This window comes from Triturus cristatus, chromosome 7 (assembly GCF_964204655.1).
Source record: "Triturus cristatus chromosome 7, aTriCri1.1, whole genome shotgun sequence".
NCBI classification, from domain to species: domain Eukaryota; kingdom Metazoa; phylum Chordata; class Amphibia; order Caudata; family Salamandridae; genus Triturus; species Triturus cristatus.
This window is the reverse complement of record NC_140590.1, coordinates 481,106,914-481,130,467: the sequence shown is the minus strand read 5'-3', so window position 1 is coordinate 481,130,467 and position 23,554 is coordinate 481,106,914. Positions and strand designations below refer to the sequence as shown.

Below are 23,554 nucleotides of genomic sequence, written 5' to 3'. Positions count from 1 at the left end.
TAGAGGTTAGAAAGCCATCTTGCTGCTTTGGCGCACGACACTGCGTTCACATGTTATTGCTTTAACAAACTGCTGACTCGAGTTTTGCCTCACACGAGAGCAATCTGTTGTTACCATCCCGAGCTCTGCGCAGCGACCTTGGTCTGCACACGATGTGACAAACAGTCTGAGTTGTTAGACAATGCATGTTTTCCACTCTAGGTTGATCGACCCACTATTTAGCCATAACACACGAGCAGCTGCAAATACCTGAAAGTTGGTGCTTTTAATATCACAGACATCATGTTTATTATTCAGACCGAAGACGAGCCTTCCTGCGAGAAGACTCCTGATGCTCCTGTGATGTGATTTCACTAAGCTGATCTTTGAGGTATGGGGTCCCCTATTCAAGCCTAAGAGACCTTCTACTAGTCTAATAATAATATTAGCTTCTTAGTAAAGGGAAGGTGGTAGTATCCACCGTCATTATAACATGATCACCCCTTTTATATTCTATGGTATTGTAACGATGTTGATGGTTTTGATTTTAATCATTTGTCTGCTTGTATTAGCCAAAGTACTGCATCTTAGGACACGTGGTCTATAAAAATAAACTCTTTTTATTTACACCGTGTCTCTGTTGATTATTGTTGTGGACTGATGTGAGAATAATATACGAACAGGTATTTCCGATTCCCACCATTACTGAGAGTATACTGAGTCGCTTGTTCTGGGTTGTCTTTTCATTGGGACCGCCGAGCTAAATCTCGGATAACGAATGGGACACTTATGCTAGCCGGATACTGGGTTCTGTGTTCTGAGGTGAGTTTCTGGTACACCACAATTCACTGAGGTCCTGGGGTTCTACGCATAGTTCTGTGTATAAGCAGAATCCCTGCAACACCATCATGTAATTGATATTGCCGCTGCAAATCACGGAAAGACACCATACTGTCCTTAACCCACAAGTCGCCCACCCTTGACAAGCCAATCAAATCCCATTTATCAAACCCAGGTTGCTGCCTGTGCACACTCAGGTAACAGGAGTCAAGTAATGGAGTCGCCTGCGTAATTTTACTCTTCCAGCCCAACGTTGAATTCGCGAGGTGCCAGACGGAGACTGTCGTGGAGGTTCGGGTGAATTTGGGCTCTAGTTTCAACCCTCCATACAGAGCCCTTAAATAAGTACCAGGTAGCATATTATGCCTATCCATCCGATATGCAGGGTCATCAATTGGCCGGTGCATCCAGTGATTCAGGACAATAAGTTGTGAGGCCCAGTAGTATTCTCTGAAGGACGGTAAAGCAATGCCGCCATCATTCCTGCGTGGAGGAGGACACAGGAGAATAAACGTTGCCAAAATAAGTGGCAAATGTGTCTGCGATACCAACTCTATCATGATGACGGACGGCATCATCATCCACAATTTCCGCAACCCATCTACTCGCCAGATCTCTCCTATCAAGCGAGGCCAGCAACTTACTAGCTTTATCGCCAATATCATAGATCCTGTGCTGAGTGGCCCTATAGTGAGTCCTAGCAGAATCACCTGCAAAAGCCCGGTATTCTTTTTGCTTAACGGCCAAGTTCTCCAGGTCCCGGCCACCAATCCTTTTTGCGCAAACGGCGGGTGAGACCGATCAGCCTGGGGTCTCAGCCTTCCCTATTAGGGCCAGCAAACGGATACCTGTAATGAATAAGGGGTGTTCAAGCTACGGCGATAGTCGGAGCTCTACATAAGGGCGGCCATCTTGGGTGCTGGCAAGCCATGCCCCTCTAGCCTATTCCATATTTGTCACTGACAGACTCCTCTGATAGCCTGATATAGTAAGGACCATTGGAGGTTTGGCCATTTGGCCGCATCAATTTAGAGTGATGTAAAGGCCAGTTTCTACACCCCCTTATCACCATGAACAACGTACTAGCATGGATTAAGCACAACATTTAAATGACCATGGGAGAAATGTCCCCTTATGTTGGGGTCATTACTTTTTATTTTTTACCAAAACATAATCCCACTTTTGGATTTTGTTTTTGTAGAAACAAGAATCTATTAACAGCAGTCCATCAATCTTTTTAACTAATTGAAAGGAAACGTCTTTACAGCAGTTCCTGTAAATGGCTAGAACTGTCCGCTGGGCTGGCAGACAACTATAATTTCGGAGGGTGGGTACTCCGTCAGGATAATAAAGTATTTTACTCTTTCGCCCTGATGGAGTACAATCCATACTCTGAAGTCTAAATCAGGCCCAGAGTTTAAGAGCCTGGTTACCCTTCCCAGTGCCACCTCTAGAACCATCTGCAGCATCAAATGAGAGGCTCTTGAGGGGCTAAGGAATGGAACAAGGGGTCAACACATGATTTAATGTGGAGTCACCCCAGGCATTTTTGCGATTTAACATGCATGCTTGTGCCATATGGTTATTCTTTCATCAGTGGCTTTGTCTTTTACACATATGGCGATGATGCACAGAGCCTAACCATTTTGGATTAGGACATAATTTTCATCTGCCTCTGCCTACTTGACAACCATTAGCAAAGTTAAAGATGGTCTCAAGTAAAAATAAACGTCACCATGTTTGGACTAGTGCCATGGTGAACTGCTACTATCCACTCTCATCTGTCAGAAAATCCGGATTCTTTCAACATTTCCCTAATTTTCTACCAGCCCACTGTTACTTTTTTACCAGCTTAAAATCTTGAATCAATTCTTTCATTTCTCCCAGAGTCCAGTCATTGTTCCTTCATAGATCAACTACAGGAATTCCCAATACTGAACCTCCAAGTTTACCTAATAGGACACTTATGCATTATTCAGAATGTGGAAGTTCAGCTAATGATATGAACCCATCAACAAAATAAAAATTATAGAACCTTGGTGCCCCATACTGTCTTCCTGCATTCTTGTCAAGGACTGGATTCTGGTGTTCTGAGAAGGTCTGTTGAGTATCCTTCTCTTTTTTTCAGTATTTGTTTATTGGATTTTCCAAATAGTAAACAAACAAGCGTCATCTGTACAGGAACAGATCGTACAACACAAGTCAACCCATCATTGCCTGTCATATGCTAATCAGTGATAGTCAACACAGGTCTAGTGCTGCAGCCACCATAGATCCCCTCTGCACGGCAGCACATAGAATCAAGCCCACCTGATGTATCCCAGTAGTCGATAGTAATGTAGGAGTGCCATCCTCTGGCCTCTCTGTGGAAGATGCCTACGAGTCGCATATGAGTTGTCTTCTCAATTGCCAAGGGAAAAGGCTACTCCTTCTCTTATCCATTGTGCCACTTTGCACAGAACCACATAAAAGAGAAAAAGTCTCCTCGATAATCTTATATCTCTTTATTGAAGATGAAGATTAGAAATGGAGAAATCAACAATGCACTTAACTTCTCCTGACATCAGGAAGAAGAAAATAGCCAAGCAAGAAATCAGGTGAAGAATCCAGAAGATGCATTTGATCTTCTGAATTTGATCACTCAGAACCACCCAGTGAAAAGGGTTCCCATTATTCACAGTTAACACTCTGTATGTCTTGTATGGCTCTCATTTACAGCCTCATTAGTGAAAACCACATTCTACATCTGATTGTTCACTGCTGTGATGCAACAACAGGAGGTAACAAACCTTGTTTCTGACTGTTGCTTTGCCATAAAGGAATCCCAAGCTGCTTTGACAATGCTTTGTGAGATATGAGATGATATACATTTGTAGAACGCAGCAAATCACACCTGAGGGTTTATCTCAGCACTAACCTATTCAGGAACCATCGTCATAGATCTAGAATAGGTTTCCAACAGCTTCTTAAATCAACCGAAATCTGCACAGCCGCTCAAGTGGACAGGAAGTTGATGGAGGGATCGAGAGTAGCACTTTGTCACTGGATCTCTGTGTGCGTGTCGGGCAGTAATGTTGTAGTTTATTTTTCAAGTATGAAGGGGATTTTCCTAAAAGGGCGTTGTGGGCAAGACTGCAAGTCTTAAAATAGATGTGTTTCCCAACCGGCAACCAGTGCAAGGACCTTATATTAGGAGCCGAGGGAGAACCCGCTGGGACGTTACAGAGCAGTCAGGCTGCTGTATTTTGTAAGACCTGAAGTCTTGTAAGAAGAGTATCTTTGACTGCCATCAACAGGGCATTGCTGTAATCCAGGCGACTGATAACGTGCACCTGGATCAGTGTTTCCTGGCTGTGGAAGGGAGCCAAAGTAAAACCTTCTTCAGGGTGCTCATGGTGGCAAACAAGTCCTTCTTACCACAGCAACACTATTTTTCATTGTCAGTTCCTGGTTGATTTTAATCCCTAACTTGTTCACTGAATGGCTGGGGGTTGAGGGCATGCCAAGCTCCGCCAGTCACCAGTCCGGTGACCAGAGCTGTTGTGCCTTGCCAAATAGCAAGATCTCGGTCTTCTCACTATTCAGCTGAAGACAGTTTCCAGCCATCCAGGCAGCAATATCTTTCATACAGTTTTGGAAGCAAAGTCTTGAGTCCTGAATTTCCTGTCCTATAGTGATGATCAGCTGGGTATCAGTGGCATACGAGATTACTTCAAAGCCATGGGATCTCACCAACTGTGCCAGGGGAGCAACATAAATATTAAATTACGTTGGGCTCAGAGATGAGCCTTGAGACAGTCCCTTGGTGAGAGGAACCTGCTGATATTTAAACCAACCCAGTGTAGTATTTGGGGTCTGATCCTTTAGAAAGTCAGCTAAGCACTGCAGGGCAATTTCTCAAACACCTATCTAATGCAGTCTGCTAATCAGAACTGAATGAGAAACAGTGTTGAAAGCCACTGAGAGGTCAAATAGTGCCAGCATCACAGAGGCACCACCATCCAAAGAAAGATAAGATAGAATTGGTTAGTGCTAATAGAGCAATTTCGGTACTATGTGCTGCTTGCAATCCCGAATGGGTGAAATCCAAGATCGAATGATCATCCAGAAATGTTATTAGCTGTTTTTTCACATGGCACTCAAGGATTTTTCCTAATAGAGGAATTAAGGAGATCGGGTGGTGGTTGCTCAGACTAGTGAGATCGATGTTAGGTTTGTTCTGTAGAGGGACAAACTGAGCTGTATTCCATGCCAGTGGTATTCAAGGGACTGGTTGAATAGAGACTGAACTGCCGGAGAAAGTTCAGCTGGCAAAGTGGCAACCATTCTGGGGAGGCAAACATCTATAGACGAGCCAGATTTGGTAGTCCTCAAAGCGAATAGAACATGCTCTTCAGTCATAGGAGCGAATCTGTCCAAACACGGGAGATCATTATTATAAGGTGGCAATGGAGTAATATAATGGAACTGCTCCTCTTTAGCTGGGACTTTTCTGTAAATTGCTTCCACTTTTTCCTAAAAGAAAACTGCAAGCGAGTTACAGAGTTGTTGTGAAGCAGGTATGACAGAACTACATGCATGGGTATACGAATTAACAGCTTTTGTTATTTGGTTACAAATGGAGCTACATCTGGTTTTTCTAATAAGGGAGCGGTAATCAGTTAGAGCTGACTTATAAACTGCTCTATCCTTCAAGGCTTTGGATCTGCACCAACGTTTCTCCAGTTCCCTACACTCTGCCTTCTGCAGGAGTAAATCATTAGTAAACCAAGAGACATAGGGCCTGCCTGAAGTGAAGTTGGAAGTATTTACGGGAGCAATTTTATTGAAGGTGGTTGACAGAGAGAGATGGTAGTTAGCCAATGCCATCTTAATATCAAACTTCTGGGTCGTCGCTCCCCAGGAAACTAAACTAGCACATTTTTCAGCTGTGACATTTGTGTAGATTCTATAGGACAGATTCCCTTTAGTTGCCATCTGCTTTAGTGTCTCAGTAAGGGATGTGTGAAACATATAGTGATCTGTCCAGATGAGGGAGTCCTCATTAACCAAAAGGGGTGAGTTAGTGAAAAGCAAATCCAACGTATGGCCTGCACAATGTGTGGAGCCCTTAATATGCTAAGCTAGGTTTAGGGATTCGGGACAGGTAGGAGAGGCCATGTTATGCCTCTTGCCCAGCCTAAGAAAGGCAAATGATTTGGGGAGTACACATAACACAATTAGAGAAGTGAACAGGACTAGTTCACACCTTGGGATTCTGAGTGACATTGTTTTGCTTCACTCATTTTGTCTATTTGATTTTACTTAGAACCCCTCGGGGAAAATCATCTCTATTATTCCTTGTTACTCATTAATAATTCTAAATGTTTATACCTAGTTTTTGTTACAAGATTCATGCGTATATCATACCCTTCAGACAGGACTAAAAAAAATATTCCTTCCTAATTAATAGACATGCTTATTTAAGGAAGGTTGGTGTCGCGATCCCACTCACCTGAAAACCAGGAGCCGTGGTAACGGAGATAGTGCCCCATCTCATCTCTAGACCAACCCTCCACGCTGATCAAGCAGCATTGGTGATTTGTCCCAAGGGGAAAGGAAGGAAAAATAAAAAGGAAACAATCAGCTGGGGAGAAGACTTCAGCACAGCAGGGCCACATGACTCCCTTTAAGAGAACTAGGACACGGAATGGGGTAGGTCTCTCTTTGTTTGAACTTCGGGTACCGCCACACTCTGGAAAACACAACCACACATGAAACGGGTAAGTGGCAGGAAACCATACAACATAGGGGAAATCTGTTTCACTCTCTAATAACCCTAACACTCCATCCCCTTTTTCCTTTGTTTATATAGTACTACTCACCACATTCACACTCAACCACCAAGAATGCATCCAGGGAAGGTAATTGATGAACACAGGCAAATATCCCTATTACCAGTCATAGGGGATAAGTATCCAGTTATGGCAGTAAGGAAAGAAGGAATAAGCTCCGAGGGAGTCCAGAAAGAACCTAATGTTGGTCCCCAATTAGCTCGTCCCGCAAGAGAACAAAAAACACCCCCAAACAAGACAATAAGCCTGTAAGTCCATTAGGACAGCGCACTGACCCAAAATATGCTGTAATAAAAAAAAGGACATGCGATTTGAAGAGGACTCCAATCGATAGGGAAGAAACAAGGTGAGTAGAAAGGATAAGGATTATCCCATAGTCATGCACTCTAACCTGTTTTCTAAAGATCCAAGGAGAGACATGCATTGCGTGTGCGCAAACCGCTGAGCTGAGCACAAGTGTTGGACGATGAGGAACTGCACCCTCAGTTCTTGAAGGAAAAGTAAAGGTAGCGTGCGCTGTAATAAGTCGAGCACGTTTGTACTTTAAAGGAGGAGCTGCACCCACAGCTCCAATGATGAAGGGAAGTGTGCGGCTGAAGGCCGCACTCAAATGAAAATTTCAGAAGGCACTGCTCCAACGGTCCTCCTCAAGCAGAGGGATGTGCACGGTGGAATGCCGCACTCATATACAAAGTTTCAGGAGGCACCGCTCCAGCGGTCCTCTCCAAGCATAGAGGTGTGCGCAGCGGAATGCCGAGTGCACAAACAATATCCAGTGAGGAACCGCTCCAGTGGTCCTTGACAAGCAGACTGGTGTGCTCGGCGGAATGCCAAGCAGACAAGTAGAATCCAGAGAGGAACTGCTCCAGCGGTCCTGTACAAGCAGTGAGGTGTGCGTGGCGGAATGCCGGCACACAGTGACACAAGGGCAAAAGCTAGAAATCCTTCTCCCATGAATCTGGAAGTAAAACTTATAGCCAAGCACCTTGGCACCGGCTCACATGCCTTCTTATAGGCGCACCTCCCCTCATGTCACAGAGGGCATGTTCAAATATCTGTTTGCCGTACTCTCGCGAGAGTACGCGATCCAGTATTGAGAACAGGCAGGGAAGAGAAGAGAAATGCAGACAGATGACACCAAAGCAAAAAAGAGTGAGTAGGCCATTCATACCGGTCCTAGATGTGGCACACCAAGTAAGGAGAGTGACAAGAGGGTAATAGTAAATTTCAGCATAGTTATGTTCTCTGTAAGCCCCTTGAACATGTAGTTCAGGTGGTAACAGTTGTTTCCATGCAAAAGCAGTGTTTTTTTTTTTTAGTTCTTTTTATTGTTTACATAAATCAACAGTACAAATTTCACATCTATTGTAAACATAGCATCACATTGATCGTTAACATGGAACACATAGGTTAATTTCAATAAGTAACTCTTCTCTTGGTTAAAGTTCTTCTGCATATTAAAGTTCTGATTCGTCTGAGGAGAGCTGCAACGGTAGTCTGGGCAGTACACATAAATCCCTCCTGTATTCATTCCATTTGCCCCATATTTGCATCCACTTTCTCAGGCACCCTATTGATACATAAACCGTTTTCTCTCTGAACATGCACCAGTCCATATCGCTCTTCCATTCCGCCAATGTCGGGACTGCTTGTGTCTCCCATTTTCTTGCTATGCTTCTCTTAGCGATCATCAGACCCAACGTCACCCATGTTCTTTCTTTACTCCTCAGATCTGTAGGTTCCCATATGTTTAACAGACATCGTTTGGCCTCAGATGTTATTCTCTCTCCCATTACCTGCCCGTGCACAAGACAACCTCACTCCAGTACCTACCAATGTATGGGCATTTCCATATTATATGGAAGATTGTGCCTTCTCGGCCACATAGTTTTCTATAGCTAGGGTTATCTCTATATCCCATCTTGACCAGTGCTGGCCCCGTGACATATATTCTATGCAATATTTTCAACTGCACCAATTTTAGTTTAGAGGATATTGCCACCTCCTTTGGGGATGCCAGTGCTTCCTGACAGTCCTCCTCTTCCAGCCCCGCAAAGTCTCTCTCCCATTTTTCTTGGAGCTACTGAAGAGGAACAGGTGAATCATTGATCAGTTTTGAGTAAGTCAGGGATATTGATTTTCTCTGCATAAATCCACCCAGAAGTCTGTCCTCAAGAGTGGAGGTCTCAGGAGGGGCCTCTCCGCTAGGGATCTTTGTATGCAAAGCATTTCGTACCTGCAGATACCGGAATCTCTCAGTTTCTGCCAGTTCATGATTCTGCTGGAGAGTCGCGAAGGTTACTACCCTCCGTTTTTCCCAAAGATCTCCCACCCGAGAGATCCCATGGTATCCCATTTGTCAAAACCCTTCGTTCTCCAGAGGGAGCACAATTGTTCTGTATCCCACAGCGGGGTGTTTAGTGTTATGGTCTTTGCCCATCCCACACTCTTGTGAACTGAATGCCACACCTGAACAGAATGCTTTGTGGGGCCTGTTAGATGGAATTTCATGGGCCTAGAATACAATGCCCGTGTGTGATTACAACAGGGCAAGAGCCATCTATCTAAGCATATCCCGGGTCATTCTGGGGTCGGTATATACAATGATTAATGGCTGTGCTGCCCAGTAATATTTTTTAATATTTGGCAGCCCGATACCCCCATCTTACCAGCCTTTTAGCCTTTTACTAACTTTGGGAATGAAATTCGTGGTGGACTATTTCCCCAAAGCAACGTTCTCTGCGCACTTTCCACCATTCTGAAGTATGATGCGGGACGGGTCAGGTGAATTCTGAAGGACATACAAGAAGCGAGGCAACAATATCATTTTAAAGATTGCCGCTCTGCCTAGTAGCTACAAGGGTAGAGACTTCCAGTGCTCCAAGTCATGTATCAGCCGCTGTATCGGCGGCAACAAGTTAGACGTGTGATACAATTTGGGATCTTTGGTAATAAACAATCCTTGATATTTAAATCCTTCTGTAGCTATCGCGACCTTGCAGTCTTTAGGCATGGCAGGCGTGCTTCCCTTTAACACAAATATGAGCGATTTTGACCAATTAATAGTATATCCGGAGTAGGTACCGACATTATTGAAGATGTTAAGAACTCTATGTAGGGATCTCTCTGAAGAGGCCAGATACAACAAGATGCCATCTGCATAGAGCGAGATGCGATCCTCCCACTCCTCTGTCCAGCATAATCCCCGGATTATGGGGTCTCTCCGGATCCAATAAGCTAGGGGCTCTAGGGTGAGCAAAAATAAAAGCGGGGACAAGGGGCAACCCTGTCACGTCCCCCTAAGGAGATGGAAAACAGCAGATTTTTTATTGTTAACTACAACTTGCGCTAGGGGGTCAGCATATAGGAATCGGACCTAGCTAGTAAATTTAGTACGGAACCCAGCTTCTCCAGGGCGGCAAAGAGATATGCCCATTCTATGGTGTCAAACGCCCTGGTAGCATCCAGGGATACCACCATCGCCTCTTCTAGTATGGTATCCACCCTTCCCATTACTCCATGCAATCTTTGCAAGTTCAAAGATGTATTTTTTGATGGCATAAATATCGACTGGTCCGGGTGGACCAATCCGGAAATAACCCGGACCATCCTAGTGGCCAGTAATTTGGCCAGTATTTTGGTCTCTGCAATCAGCAGCAATATAGGTAGGTATGTTGCACATCTATTTTTTAGCTTTCCGTCCTTATGTTTCACTACCAAAGTGGCTATTCTTTGGTCTTGTGGGAGGAGCCCTATCTCAAGACAATCCTCATACATTGTTTTATGGTGGGGGGCTATTCTATCTGGCCGCAGCTTGTAGAGCTCGATTGGGGGGGCCATTTGGGCCCAACGCCTTCCCAGTCTGAAGAGAACGTATGGCCTGAGCTATTTCATCCTGAGCAAGGTCACTCTCAAGCAGAGTTCTATCTTCTTTCATTAGCGCCGGTAGACGCATTTCGGACAACAACTCCCTCACTTCATTTTCTTGCCTTGTGATCCTGGATAAATGCAGTTGTTTGTAATACTTGGCGAATTGGTTCGCAATATCTTGTGTATCTGTAAGACATCCCCCAGAATCCTCTAGTAGCTCTGCGACAAGCCAGCTCGCCAGTTCTCTCCTGTCTAGCCAGGCCAACAATTTCCATGCTTAGTCCCCAGCTCATATATACGTCCCAGCTTGTGCCTATTCAATGTTCTAGGCATGTCTCTCGCCTCACTCCTGTACTCTTCTTTCTTTAGATTGAGAATATGTCTCGTATCCGGTTCATCTGATGTAATGAGTTCACTCTCTAATTTCAGTCTATCTTCTTCTAGCTGGAGTAGTCCAGCATTTTGTTCCCATTTTTCTCCTGCTATCAGGGACACCGCATGACCCCGTATCACTGTTTTGAAGGCTTCCCAGAGGATCTGGGCTCAATGGACAGCTCCTTCATTCTCACTAAAATAATGATCTATTTCTTGAGTAATCTTCAGTTTAATCTTAAGGTTTCGGAGATGCCAGGGATGAATTAGGGTCACTCTAGTACAATGACCTTTTCCAATTTCCACTTGCGCCCATATTGGGGAGTGGTCTGATATGCCCCTCGCTAGATGTCGGATCTCCTTAACATATCCTACCTGATCCACCAGGGTAAGGATATAGTCGATTCGAGAGAGACTTTTGTGGGCTCCAGATTGAAATGTATAATATGTCTCTGTGGGATGGTGTACTTTCCATGCATCTACCACTTCCATGGCATCTAGGAAATGTGGGAGCTGCAGCCGCGATGGAGCTATATACCTTGGTGGATAACAATCTTATCTCACTGACATCACATAGTTAAGGCCTCCCCCTATTACCAATTTCCCACTGAGGAACGTTAGCATTACTTTCCCCAGGTCTCTAAATGCAGCCTCTTGCAATCCTGGCGGTGAGTACATTGATACTATGGTGAGTATTTCACCATCCCACTTTCCAGATACCGCCGCTTATCGCCCCAAGTTATCGGTGCAGACATGGTCTATTGTCATGGGGAAAGACCGTTTCTTCATTATACCCACTGCCCGCGAACCAGTGGTGAACTCAGAGTTTGCTACCAATTGATAGCTTCATCTAGCTAGGGCCTTGCACATATTTCTTATTAGGTGTTGTTTCCTGGAGTAGCACAACCTCTGGGCGTGTCGTTTAATGAACTACAATATGATCTCTCTTTTGAGTGTATCTTGCAACCCATTTATATTCCAGGACAGGAGCCTAAATCTTTTCTCACCTACGGTGTCCATGGCACTGTTCCTTACTCGCCATCGAGTGTGGCTTCCAACCCTCTCTCCACGCCAAATTTATTTAACCAAGTGTGCTGACCATAGTCAATTAGTTCCACTGAGCCTGCTCCCCACCCATTGTCCCTTTTGTGTCACTGTCCACTGTATTTGAATCTGTAGCAAATAAGCAATATAACAATTACAAAACCCTATTACCCCCCTCCCTGCTTCCATGCACTCTGGGCTAGAAACTACCCATGTCCCAACTATGCAGAGTGCCTGTCACCCTATGTGTAACTAACTAAAGGTAATGTTAGGGGGGGCCCCAGGCGGACCCTCCAGCTCCCACCCCACCAATCAATGTATCCCCATGTCTCAATCACTCATCAGTTTTAGTTTGATAGAGTTACTTATCGTTCTGGTGCAATTCAGTCCAGCTGTGGCGTGGAGTCCGCCTGTCCCTCAACCATGTGCGCCGGTCCCCTCGGTCCCCTTTGATGAGGGGTCATTCCGGCCGCCTTGTTGTAGAGGTTTCGTGTTCGAGAAGTGTTCTTTTCCTTTCTTGGATTGTGATTTCTTGCCAGTCTCTATCCCTCCAGCCAATCTACCGCTGATTCCGGTGTTTCAAAAAAACAGAACCTTCCCTCTGCCTCAACTCTAAGCTTCGCTGGGAATAACATCGAGTATTGGATACCCTTATCATGCAGCTGCCTCTTAAGCTCTTTTTTTCTGGACTGTGATCGTAAAGTCAGGGTTTAAGGTGACCTCGCTGTTTTCAAACTTATTCAGCGGAGCCGTACGGGCAGTTTGTAATATGATATCTCGATCATTAAAATGTAGAAGTCTTGCCAATAGGGGCCTGGGGGGCCGGGGGTCACCCGGTTTCGGCCTACCTCTGGGAATCCGGTGCACTGTTTCTACTGTAAAAAATGTGGATAGGGTCTTTGGTTTCAGATAGTCGCGGATAAGTGTTTCGACGAAGAGGTCAGCTGCTGACCCCTCCGCCTTCTCGAAGACCCCAAGTATCCTGATATTATTTATACGTAAGCGGCCTTCATAATCGTCCAGTAATCTTCATTTTCTTGCTGGCCACTTGAAGTTCTTTGATTTCTCGATGCATCTGATTTATCTCTCCACTTAACTTGATAGTGACCACCTCCATGCTTTTAACTGTTTCACTTATATTGTGCATGTCTGCCCTCATCAGTGTTACCTCAGTCGTGATAGAGTCCATTCTTGTTTTTAGGGATGTCCGTATTCCCACTATGGCCTCCATAATATCCTTCAGTGACGGATCACCACTTTCCGGTCCCTGCCCCATTTCTTCTCCCCCTTACCGAGGGCATCTGGTTCAGACCGCTTTAGCATTGCAAACTTATCCAGTTTGGTTTGGAGGGTCCCTTTTACTCACTTATTTCCAGACATTATGACCAGTTGACTGATGTTCTTGTGGGGCCCAATCAGTTATTATATACTGCCAGGCCTGCAGCCCTTCTGTGGACTCTTGCTTGCGGCTTAGTTTCTGTCCCCAGGAGCCTCCATTATCTTCGGTGGCTTGCACTTTGATCATGGCCTTATATTTCTGACTCGAGCCTTGACTTTGACCAGTGCGACTGAACTGGTGGTTTCCTGGTCCCTTTTGCGTGATATTCGGGTATGGGCCACCCGGCTCCACAGGAGGGACTTACTCCTCTATTTTCTGGGCCCCGTCAGGACACAAGTAATGGCTCATCTGACCTCTTCCAGCACTCACGCAAGCAATAGCTTTGCTTCCTCTCTTATGCGGCTTCTGGGTGCAGGTTGACTCTCCTTCACTGCTCTCCTCCTGCCTGCTGTACTTCCAGGCCCCCGTGCAGGCAGCTGCTAGGTCTGGTAGCTCCCACAGCCTCACAATACCTCTGCTTAGCAGAGCAACGATTTTGCCTTGGGGGTTTCTGCTTGCCTAGTCTCTCACGTTGTGGTTCGGGTCTGTGCTCTTCGGCCGCTGTCCACTATCCGCCCTTCCTTAATTACTGTTTTTTCCGGTGCCTTCTCCTGCGCTATGATTGCGCCTTTGCCGATGCTTTATCTGGTGTGTCTTACTCTACTGCGTGCACTCACCGGGAGTTACAGGCTAAGTTGCACCGCTCACGCATCTCTGACTTCAATGGCAGCTGGTATTGCTGGGCGTCTGCCTGCCTGCGATTCCGATTCGGCCCTCCAACGTCACTCTCATGATCTCACCTTTCTGGACAATTTACGGCGTCCTTTGCTGAGTTACCCACTGTCCTGCAGGTCCCTCGATAAGCTCTCGCTGGGCTCACACTTTCTGGGTCTCTACGACCCTCACCCATATCTTCCGCGTTGCCGGCTGGGCTCTTGCACAAATTTAGGCCGGGGCTTCTCCTCCTACCTATTTCACCCCCACTGTTCGCTGCTTTTTGGGGATAGCCTTCTTCGGGGTATCTAATGTGTTTTTAGATCTCATTCCGACATAAGTTTCGGATCTGTGGTGGATTAATTACGGGCAGAAGCCCGGTGAGTCACGGAGCCTTACTGGAGTGCGGCCATCGCGATCGGCTTCGAAGCCACGCCACTGCAAAATTAGTGTAAAATGTATGTTAAGATTATTAGCTCACATTTAGCACAGTTTTGCGATATACAGTGATGCAGTATCACTGTATTATAAATTATGCAATACCACATTTGTAATTCACTACTGCTTCATTTTAGCAATGGAAAGCCATATCTGGTAGCTTCAGCAAAAACCCTGCTAACTTGGCACCTGTACATATGATCAAACTTGCACCTTTTTTGTGTGTGTATTGGTAAAAGCTAACACTTGTGATTATTGCCAACATCAACACAAGTACTGATGTGTGATATTTTCTGCAATTTTCCATTAAACTGTTAAAAATGCAGTAATTAGTTTATTATCCTGAAATAAGCACAATGAAGAAAAATTGCAGTATTTTTGAGTAAATGAAAGCTATAATAAAGGATCCATAAGAAACAGATTTAGAGGATTCTACTACCATGACATATTTAAGCTGAATTCGTCAATATTTGCCAAGCTTTATTATTTAATGCTGGCCTAAAACAAAAAATATGTTCCAAATGACACCTTGTCACTGTTACTGTTACTTATATTTTATTTTGCAAATTTCATTCAGTATTTGCTCTGTTTCTTACAGTGTGGAATGTAGAGACTGGAAAATGCCTTATGACTTTTAAACATAAAGATGCAATTTCCTCAGTGAAAATGCACAGCGAGTTCATTGTAAGCGGCTGTGAGAAAGGACTTGTGAAAGTATGGCACATACCAAGTACTCTGCTGATCAAGGTAAGAAGAGGAATATCAGGCTTAAGTAGCAATAACCTTTGTAGAAAGGGAAGAAACAGATTACTGTGAACAAAAAGCTGCAAGAGTGTAACTTAACTATTGCCTAGGTCAAAAGCCACAAGAACAAGGTGATAGATGGAATGCTTGAGTTAATCTCAGCCACTGCTAGTCGCTTAGGCCGCATAGGCCCACCGTGCCACTCTAAACAAAGGCCTATTTAAGCAAATCCGTACCAATCCTGCTCCTCATGAAAACAGTCTGTCCCGAACTACTAGGCAAAGCCCCCTCCAGAAAGGACCAGAAGCAAGCATAGACTCGTTTTGATCTACCTAGGTCTCATCAGTGAGGTTTAACTTGATTCCTGTGGACCCATGTCCCTCACTAATGGGTTTCCATGAAAAATCACCTTAAGATAAACAATTGAAAAAAATAAATACAATTAATTTGAAGCCCATATTGAACTCTAAGCATCACTGACATGTCCACCCTAGTCGGGTGGTCAGTCAAGTCATCGTCTGTTAGATAGATGTCATCTAGTCTTATACCCCTGAGGCAATCTTGTATAAGTTTACTCAAATCCACTGAATGAAAAGTACACTTAGATACTTGTATTCACACGCTATATTCTGGCTGAAAAACTTGTTGGTTATGGCTAATGTAATTTTATATTTTTTTCTGACCAGATTGGTCATTAATCCGGTATTGTGAGCATTCTGTATGGCATGTGCTTTTTTATCACTCATAGCTTCTGTCTGTAAAGGATAGTGTGCCTGATCTTGAGGTTCACTCCTTGAAGGACTTACAGGTGTAACAGATTTTTTGTCACACCCGCTTGGTTTCCATATAATGCAGGAGCTTGTTTTCTTGCACATATTTTCCCTGAGTTCTTTAATTACTGTGAGGGAACCCTTAAAATTGTACGTCCCAAAATATCACCTTCATAATGAAGTGTTAGTTGAAATGAAGCTAGAGTTAACCCTCAATTTCATGAGGCAATGTGTCCTCAAAATTCAGTCAATTAGGTATAGGCCCACTAATTATTTGAGTTGCAGATCAAAAGTAGAATTTTAAAGATTTATTATAAACATTCAAAATGTGTGCTATAGAATTCATAAATGCAAAAGCATAAAGTCAATGCCATGAAGGCGCTCAGTAAGCAGGACATTCAGAGTAAGTGCAAAACCAAAGTAAATCAAAATCCCAGATGAGGAGCATAATTAAAGAGGAATTAGGCAACATTCCTAGTGGCATGGAAATACGTTCTGACTCATCCCCCAGAATCAGGGGTTTATATATCCAATTACGCATAGAAAATCATCAATTTCTGCAGACTCATCATGGTGCGAGCAAAACTATCTCCTAATCAGCAAATCACCGTACAAATTTATAAAAAGTCATATTGCCATAGCACCTATGCACTGTCACACTTCATAAATATTGATTCTCTGTACTCTATGCTAATGGCATCAAAACAAAGTGATAGATTGAATGCTTGAACTAATCTCAGCCACTGGCAATCGCTCAGGCCACATCTCAATCCATCGTGTCCTCCCTGAACTGGAACTCAAGCAAACCAAGACCGGTTTCACCCTTATTATGGACTTTTCAGCTTGATTCCAGTGGCACAGTGATCATGGGAACCACGTCTGGGCATCCCTGTCACACGTAGGGCATAAAAAAAAAATGTTGTATGGAATGCTTGAATTAATCACAGCCACTGGCAAGCCACTGGCAATCGCTCAGGGCTTCTTTCCAGTCCATCTATTTTTCACCCACCATGCCATCTCAGTTTGGACCTTGCCATATGCAAATATGTCTTGAATCTGCCCAAATGGGAACAGTCTAGCCCAAACTGACAAGCCCAGTCAGCCCATAATCATAACACAGCAACCCAGGACTGTTTTGTTTCCTTATTATGGGCTCAACTGCCAGATATAGCTCGATTCCAGTGGCAGAGTGAGCACGAGACTCATGTCTGGGCATACCCATCACACTTAGGGCATCAAAGTGTTGGATGGAATGCTTAAATAAATCTTAGCCAGCTGGGATCGCTCGGGCTGTATCCCAATCCATCGTTTTTCGCCCACCATTCCACATGAGTTTCCACTGAGCCATATGCAAATCAGCCGTGACCCTGCTCCATTGGGAACAATCAAGCCTAAACTGCCAAATTAGGTCCTCCCTGAACTGGAACACAAGCAACCCAGGACCAGTGTTGCCTTTATTATGGGCACATCACCCAGTTATAGCTTGATTCCAGTGGTACAGTAGGTTTGAAGATTAAACATTCTTTTCTGTACATGGTTCCATGTGTAATAAATATACAAACAGCAAACACAAGTTCGTAATTGGGCGTATTACTTTGACTCGCATCATTGGTTTACTAAGTGATATCTATTTTAATAACGGTATCACAATCCTGCAATGTAACTTTGTGATAAAATTACTTCAATGTGGATGTACAGTATAGTTTCAGTCATGGTTTGACATAGTCCCCTCTTCATGCCCATGAAATGTTGGTATTGTGTTTTAGATGACCACCATATGTAAAACTGAGGTTCGCCTTAGTCCACTCTCAATATACATGACAAAAGTTGATGAAATTCCAAATACACAATTCATTACATAAAGAGCAAACTAATGATATTTGATTTAAAATGGAATGTATTAGACTATATACAGCAATGGTTCTTATTTTAAAATGGATACGCTTATATAATGTTTTGCCTCTATTTTATGTTGGTTTTTTCACACTGTGGTGATAGAGGAGTGATGTTTAAATCCGTCTTTAGATAGTTTGTGAACATAGTGTTTTATTTATGTAATAAAGACTCTTTCTGCATATATATTTATTCAAGGCATGTGTGGCTGTAGATACACATGCTTAGCATAAGTCTGCCATCTCGAGTTGGGCTTGGATGTGCGCAAGTTGTTTTTCATCAAAGAAGCCTTTCAAGTCACAAGATAGTGTGACTCCTCCTCTTGCTGGTAATGCACATGGTCATCAACTCCATTGTTAGACTGTTAGATTGTTTTCTTCTGCCATCGGGTTTGGACGTGTGCTCCTTTCCTCCAGTTCAACACCATTGTGCATAGCTTTCTCAGCCTATACCTACTTCTTGTTAGTATTGTTTTCTATCATGGCCCTCTTTCACTCCGTCTGGTTCGATACGACGAGTTTCATTTCGTCGAGGCGACTCGCATTGGCTATGGCAAATCATGGGGCACTCATTTTGAGCCTCAAGTATTCTTCCTGCATAATGACCTTTCAGTGATGGAACAGACTGTAGTGATCAAGTCCACTCAGTTGAGATGGTTTAAAGAGGTTTTATTGGTGATGGTACAGGATCACAGGAAGATTAGAAGTAAACCAGATAAAGACCCCACCAGGAGCAGCCAGCAGGCAGCTCAGCCCAGTCAACTGTCATTACTCACTGCAGATTCCCAACATTCTGACAGCATCATCACATTAACATTCCACTGGTGGTAGACTGGCAATGCATTAGCAGGATATAACATATCCCCCTTTCTTATACGGGAAAACATAAAGCTAGAAACATAAGAGGAGAACTTGAGAAAGTGAAAGCAAAACATCCATCAACAGAAGAGCAGTATGAGCACAACCATTAAAAGAATAGCAAACAAGAGGGAAATCAAAGAACAGAGAAGAAAAGAAATGAAACATAAAAACCATCCTCCCTTCTTACACAACAGCGAAGAAGAGTCAACTTAAGAGACAAGGACAACAAAAAGCACAAAAGACTTCCTCCAAACGCACCCACTGGCCAGAACAGGAATGAAATGGGGATGAAAATGGAAAACAAACAGAACACCGGACTACAGGCAGCGACAAACGCAGAGGAAGAAAACACGACAGAAAAACAAAGGAAATACCAGAAACCACAAGAGACACGAGAAGAAGACCTCAGAAGGAAAACTGAAAAGAAGAAAGAAACAAGGAGAATGAGGAAAAGTAAGGGCGATTCCCCATCAAAACACCATTATACAAAAACAAGATTGTAATGCCAAGACAACAGGTCAAAAATAGCATTAAACATAAAATATCAACAGAACATACTTAGCAATGAAAGCATGAAAAGCACCCAAATATGGTAAAAACGTAAGCTAAATATGTAACTCGAATACATGGGTGAGAACCCACGACTAATCTCTAGGGATAGAGATGAGTAGTGCACAAAACTGGAAATGCTCATCATACATATAAGTGTAAGGACAAACTTGGTGTGAAAAAACTACACCGTGCACTGTACAGATGTAACTGCGATAAAACAGCACATATGAGTAGGTACTCATGACAAATTCCCAACAACGATAGGAATATTTGGGTAAGAACCCATAGTAATGCAAAAAGGACTGTAACCTTTGCATGACTTCCCTGTAAAAGGGTAGAACTGACAGTGTTTGGATCGGAACCCGCACTTGTGCAATAAGACTATAACCTTTGCATGGGTCCTCTGTGAGAGGGAAACAGAATAGTGCACACTTGAAAATTGTATAAACGTACAACAATCTTCTCCTTCTAAAACTTCAACATACGCTAAAAACACAGGTTCCCATAAATATCACCTAACAATAGTAACACCAGGTGGAGGAATGTCATTAAAGATGTGTCCCAAAACCTTCAAATTTGAAAGCGGCAGTTGACACTGCAAACATCAGGTCAAAAGAAACAAAAAAAATGACCAAAAATCAAAGTTAAAAACAATGATAAATCTCACCTGACGTTGCCCATCGTAGTACTGCAATAGAAAGGCCCTAAACAAGCGCTGCCACCCAACAACAGACACCCAACCAAAATGATGGGAAACTCTTACAACAGTACCTTGTCCTGAGACTCTGTGCTGAATCCAGAACTCTCCGTCATCCACAGCAGACAAAATGACTTTTGTGCAAGACGAGTGTGGGGTCTCTATACCAGTAGTATGAAAGGACAAAATGGACCAAATAAATGAACGTTGGTAAGAGGGTATCCCCAAACCTAGTGTTGACTAGAGGCTCTGTAGACATTCGTTGTATAGGAGGAACATCTGTACTACGTAGGCAGCGTTGAGACAGGCTGTTAGAACAGCATGAACAGACTATTTGGGACGCTGTAGGAAAAGCAATAACAATTCTTTTGAGATTCTATGGACCAGCAATAACAGACCTTTTGAGATTCTGTAGAAACAGCAATAATAGACCTTTTTAGATTCTGTGGAGAGTACATCACAAGAAACCTAGAAAAACATAAAATATCCATTAGAACAACGTAGATAGGTGACCAACCCACTACCAACACATGGGACTTAAACCCATAAGAACGAGGTAGATGGGACTAACACCCACTAGAAACACATGGGACTTGTACCCATAAGAACGAGGTAGGTAGAACTAACACCCACCACAAACACATGGGACTTGTACCCATAAAACAAGGTAGGTGGGACTAACACCCACTCCAAACACGTGGGACTTGTACCCATATGAACCACAAACACATGGGACTTGTACCCATAAGAACCAGGTGGAACTAACACCCACCACAAACACATGGGAATTGTACCCATAAGAACAAGGTAGATGGGACCTACACCCACTACAACCACATGGGACTTGTACCCATTTGAACATAAGTGAAAGTACTGCACAATAAAAAAAAATGTGTAGGAACCACTGATATAGTGTGCAAAAATAATACCCTGGAGGTAATTTCATGTGCACTGAACAGATGGGAAAGTGACCCATGTGACACCCCGTGTGGAGGTAAAAATGTTGTGCACCGTAGAGATGAGACTGAAACCCAAGAACACAAATATAAATGCAAAAGGGACTGCCACCCTTGCATATGTCCCCGAAGGAAAGCAGACTAGAATTGTATACTCCATAGACACCCTATGTAGGGTAAAAACATGCCCTTTGGACAGTCACCCCAAAGGTCAAGTAATATACAATGCGCAAAAAAAAATAAAAACAACCATTAAAACATCGCAAGCACAAGATAATGTACAATAGGCTACACGCTGTTAAAAACAATAAAATAAAATAAATAAAGTAGTCACCGTAGTCATTTGAATGAAGGGAGACACGTAGCGTATGCGTGTGAGTAGCTCTAAGTCCAAAAGATGCATGAAACCACAAGTTCGTTAGATTACACTTTCCGTGTAAAAGAATTCCACACGAACCTAAGCTGTAATAACAAAAAAATGTTACAGGTGTACCGGTCAATGCAATGGTGTTGAACAGGCAGTCGAAAGACTCCAAGGAACAAGGAAGTTTCATGCTGCTCAGAAAACGCCGAACGGAAACCAAAGGGAACTTGTGCATTGCTGGAGGACAACTTAAATAAGTGCTCTATAATGAAGTTTGTCGTTGCCCTCTTGACCTCTGGAGAGGACAAGAGATTGTACATTGCAGATGCGTGGACTGAAACCACACAACGTGTGAACTAGATATATGTGCACTGAAACAAAGGTGAAACATAAATTTTTTTTTAAAAAATTTAAAAAAACACCTCATGGAGAGGTCAGCGTTGTGCACCAGTAGGAGGACAAAACCCTTGTAATACACCTCTAGAGAAGGTACATAGATTGTGCATGATTTTACACTGTGTAGTAAGTTCAAAGGTGTGCACTGTGACCTTATTAATTCACTTGTTAAATATAGCTCACTAGAAATTAATACGTCATTGAGCAATGACATGCCATGGGCGATCCTCACCTACAAGAAACACCATCATGTAAGTGATGTAAGTGATGTAGATGTAAGCGTAATGCCCGTGTAGTGCACTAGTCAAAGATGGACTATAACCTTCGCAAGAAAACACCCTGTAAACGGGTACATTTGAAAGCGTATGGGACCCAACCCGCACTAATGCAAAAGGAGTGTAACCTTTGTATAGATCCTCCATGAGAGGGAAACGGAATAGTGCATAAATGAAATGTATACAATTCAACAACGAGCAAATGGGACTTAAACCCACTGCTGACTAACATGACTTAAATATTATAAAACATTTGCTGAATGCGTTGAAATAAGGCATTATACATGTACTGCAAAACAAAAACAACACGTTGAGTAGAAGATTGACAAGGTGTGCATGTCACCTAAATAATAAACAAGCGTGAGACAGATTGTGATAATTCATGGAGACATTCCATAATAGGCAGCAACCCAATGAACTTGGCAGTGGACGAAATAAACCTGCAGCAGATGAGAAAAAAAAAAACTTGAAACCAATTTACCCACTAGATGGCAGCATAAGAAAAAGAAGTGACTGAAAATATGCATGTACAAGATCACACAACTGGATGAAAAGCATGCGACCTTCAAACATAACGATTCATTGTTGTTATTCCGGAATGACATGAGCTCATATAAACCCATATGTACATACTACATTTTCTTGAATTGCTGAAGTCACACAAAAGAAAAAGGCAAATAGTTCCTCTCACCAGGCGAATGGTAAACCCTGTGCATATCCACGAACAGAAAAAAAATGAAGAAAGATTGAACCTGTTTGTCCCACGGCAAAGTTCGTGACAGGCTTGAGCTTCAATCAACTTTGATCTGAAATGCCATAAATGACGAATACGCGGATGGCAAAACGGAGAAAGAAAACCTGCTTCTGCACTGAAGAATCACCATCCACAAGATGGCGGCACGTTGATCACGTCGGGCCGGGTGGCTCACGGTGTCGCCGTGCTCTTAGGCATTCATGTGAGGAGATCCGAGCAAAGCATCACAAAGAAATGTTGAGGAACCTCGTGAAGCACAGGTAAGGTTCCACGCGCCAAGGAGAGCCGATTGAATTTTAAATGAAAGCACAGCTGTTATTTATCACTGGCCTCGTAGCAGGGAAAACAAACACTGATAGAAACAAAATTGAAAATACACTTTGCTCACCGTGTAAGTCTCCACACATGCAGAAGGCAAAGAGAACAGGCGAAAACCCCTAACAGCCAAGAAATTAAAAAAAAATTAAAACAGGACAAATGAATCATGCCAATGCAGCGCTGTCATGAAGAAGCATTAAGAATGTCAAACATCCAATTCCTCAGAAGGGCAAAGTCTTGCACTTTAAAACAGTCATGAATAAGCCTTACCCACAACAGAAACACTGTACTTCACACTGGAGGCAAAATCGAGATACCCACAGGTTACCTTAGATAATAATGACTGTAGATATATTCCTTTTTTTTAGGCAAAGCAGTTGCAGCGTAGACTTTATATTTTTTTGTGGCTTTGTAGACATTGGTTGAGAAATAATCCCCAGGATGCTTGGAGAAGGGTTGTCCTCACATGAAGTCGCAGCACAAAGCGAAAACGTTGAAGATGTTAG

The 23,554-nt window shown here is 43.4% G+C and overlaps 1 protein-coding gene across 1 annotated transcript in view; it reads left to right on the top strand.

Annotated features, from left to right (window-relative positions):
* LOC146809950 (F-box and WD repeat domain containing protein 10B-like) overlaps positions 1–23,554 on the top strand; it is a 203,845-nt gene that overhangs the window by 130,784 nt on the left and 49,507 nt on the right. The window contains exon 9 of the mRNA XM_085616809.1: positions 15,068–15,216. Coding sequence (XP_085472935.1) covers positions 15,068–15,216 — 149 coding nt within the window. The remainder of the gene's footprint in view (positions 1–15,067; positions 15,217–23,554) is intronic.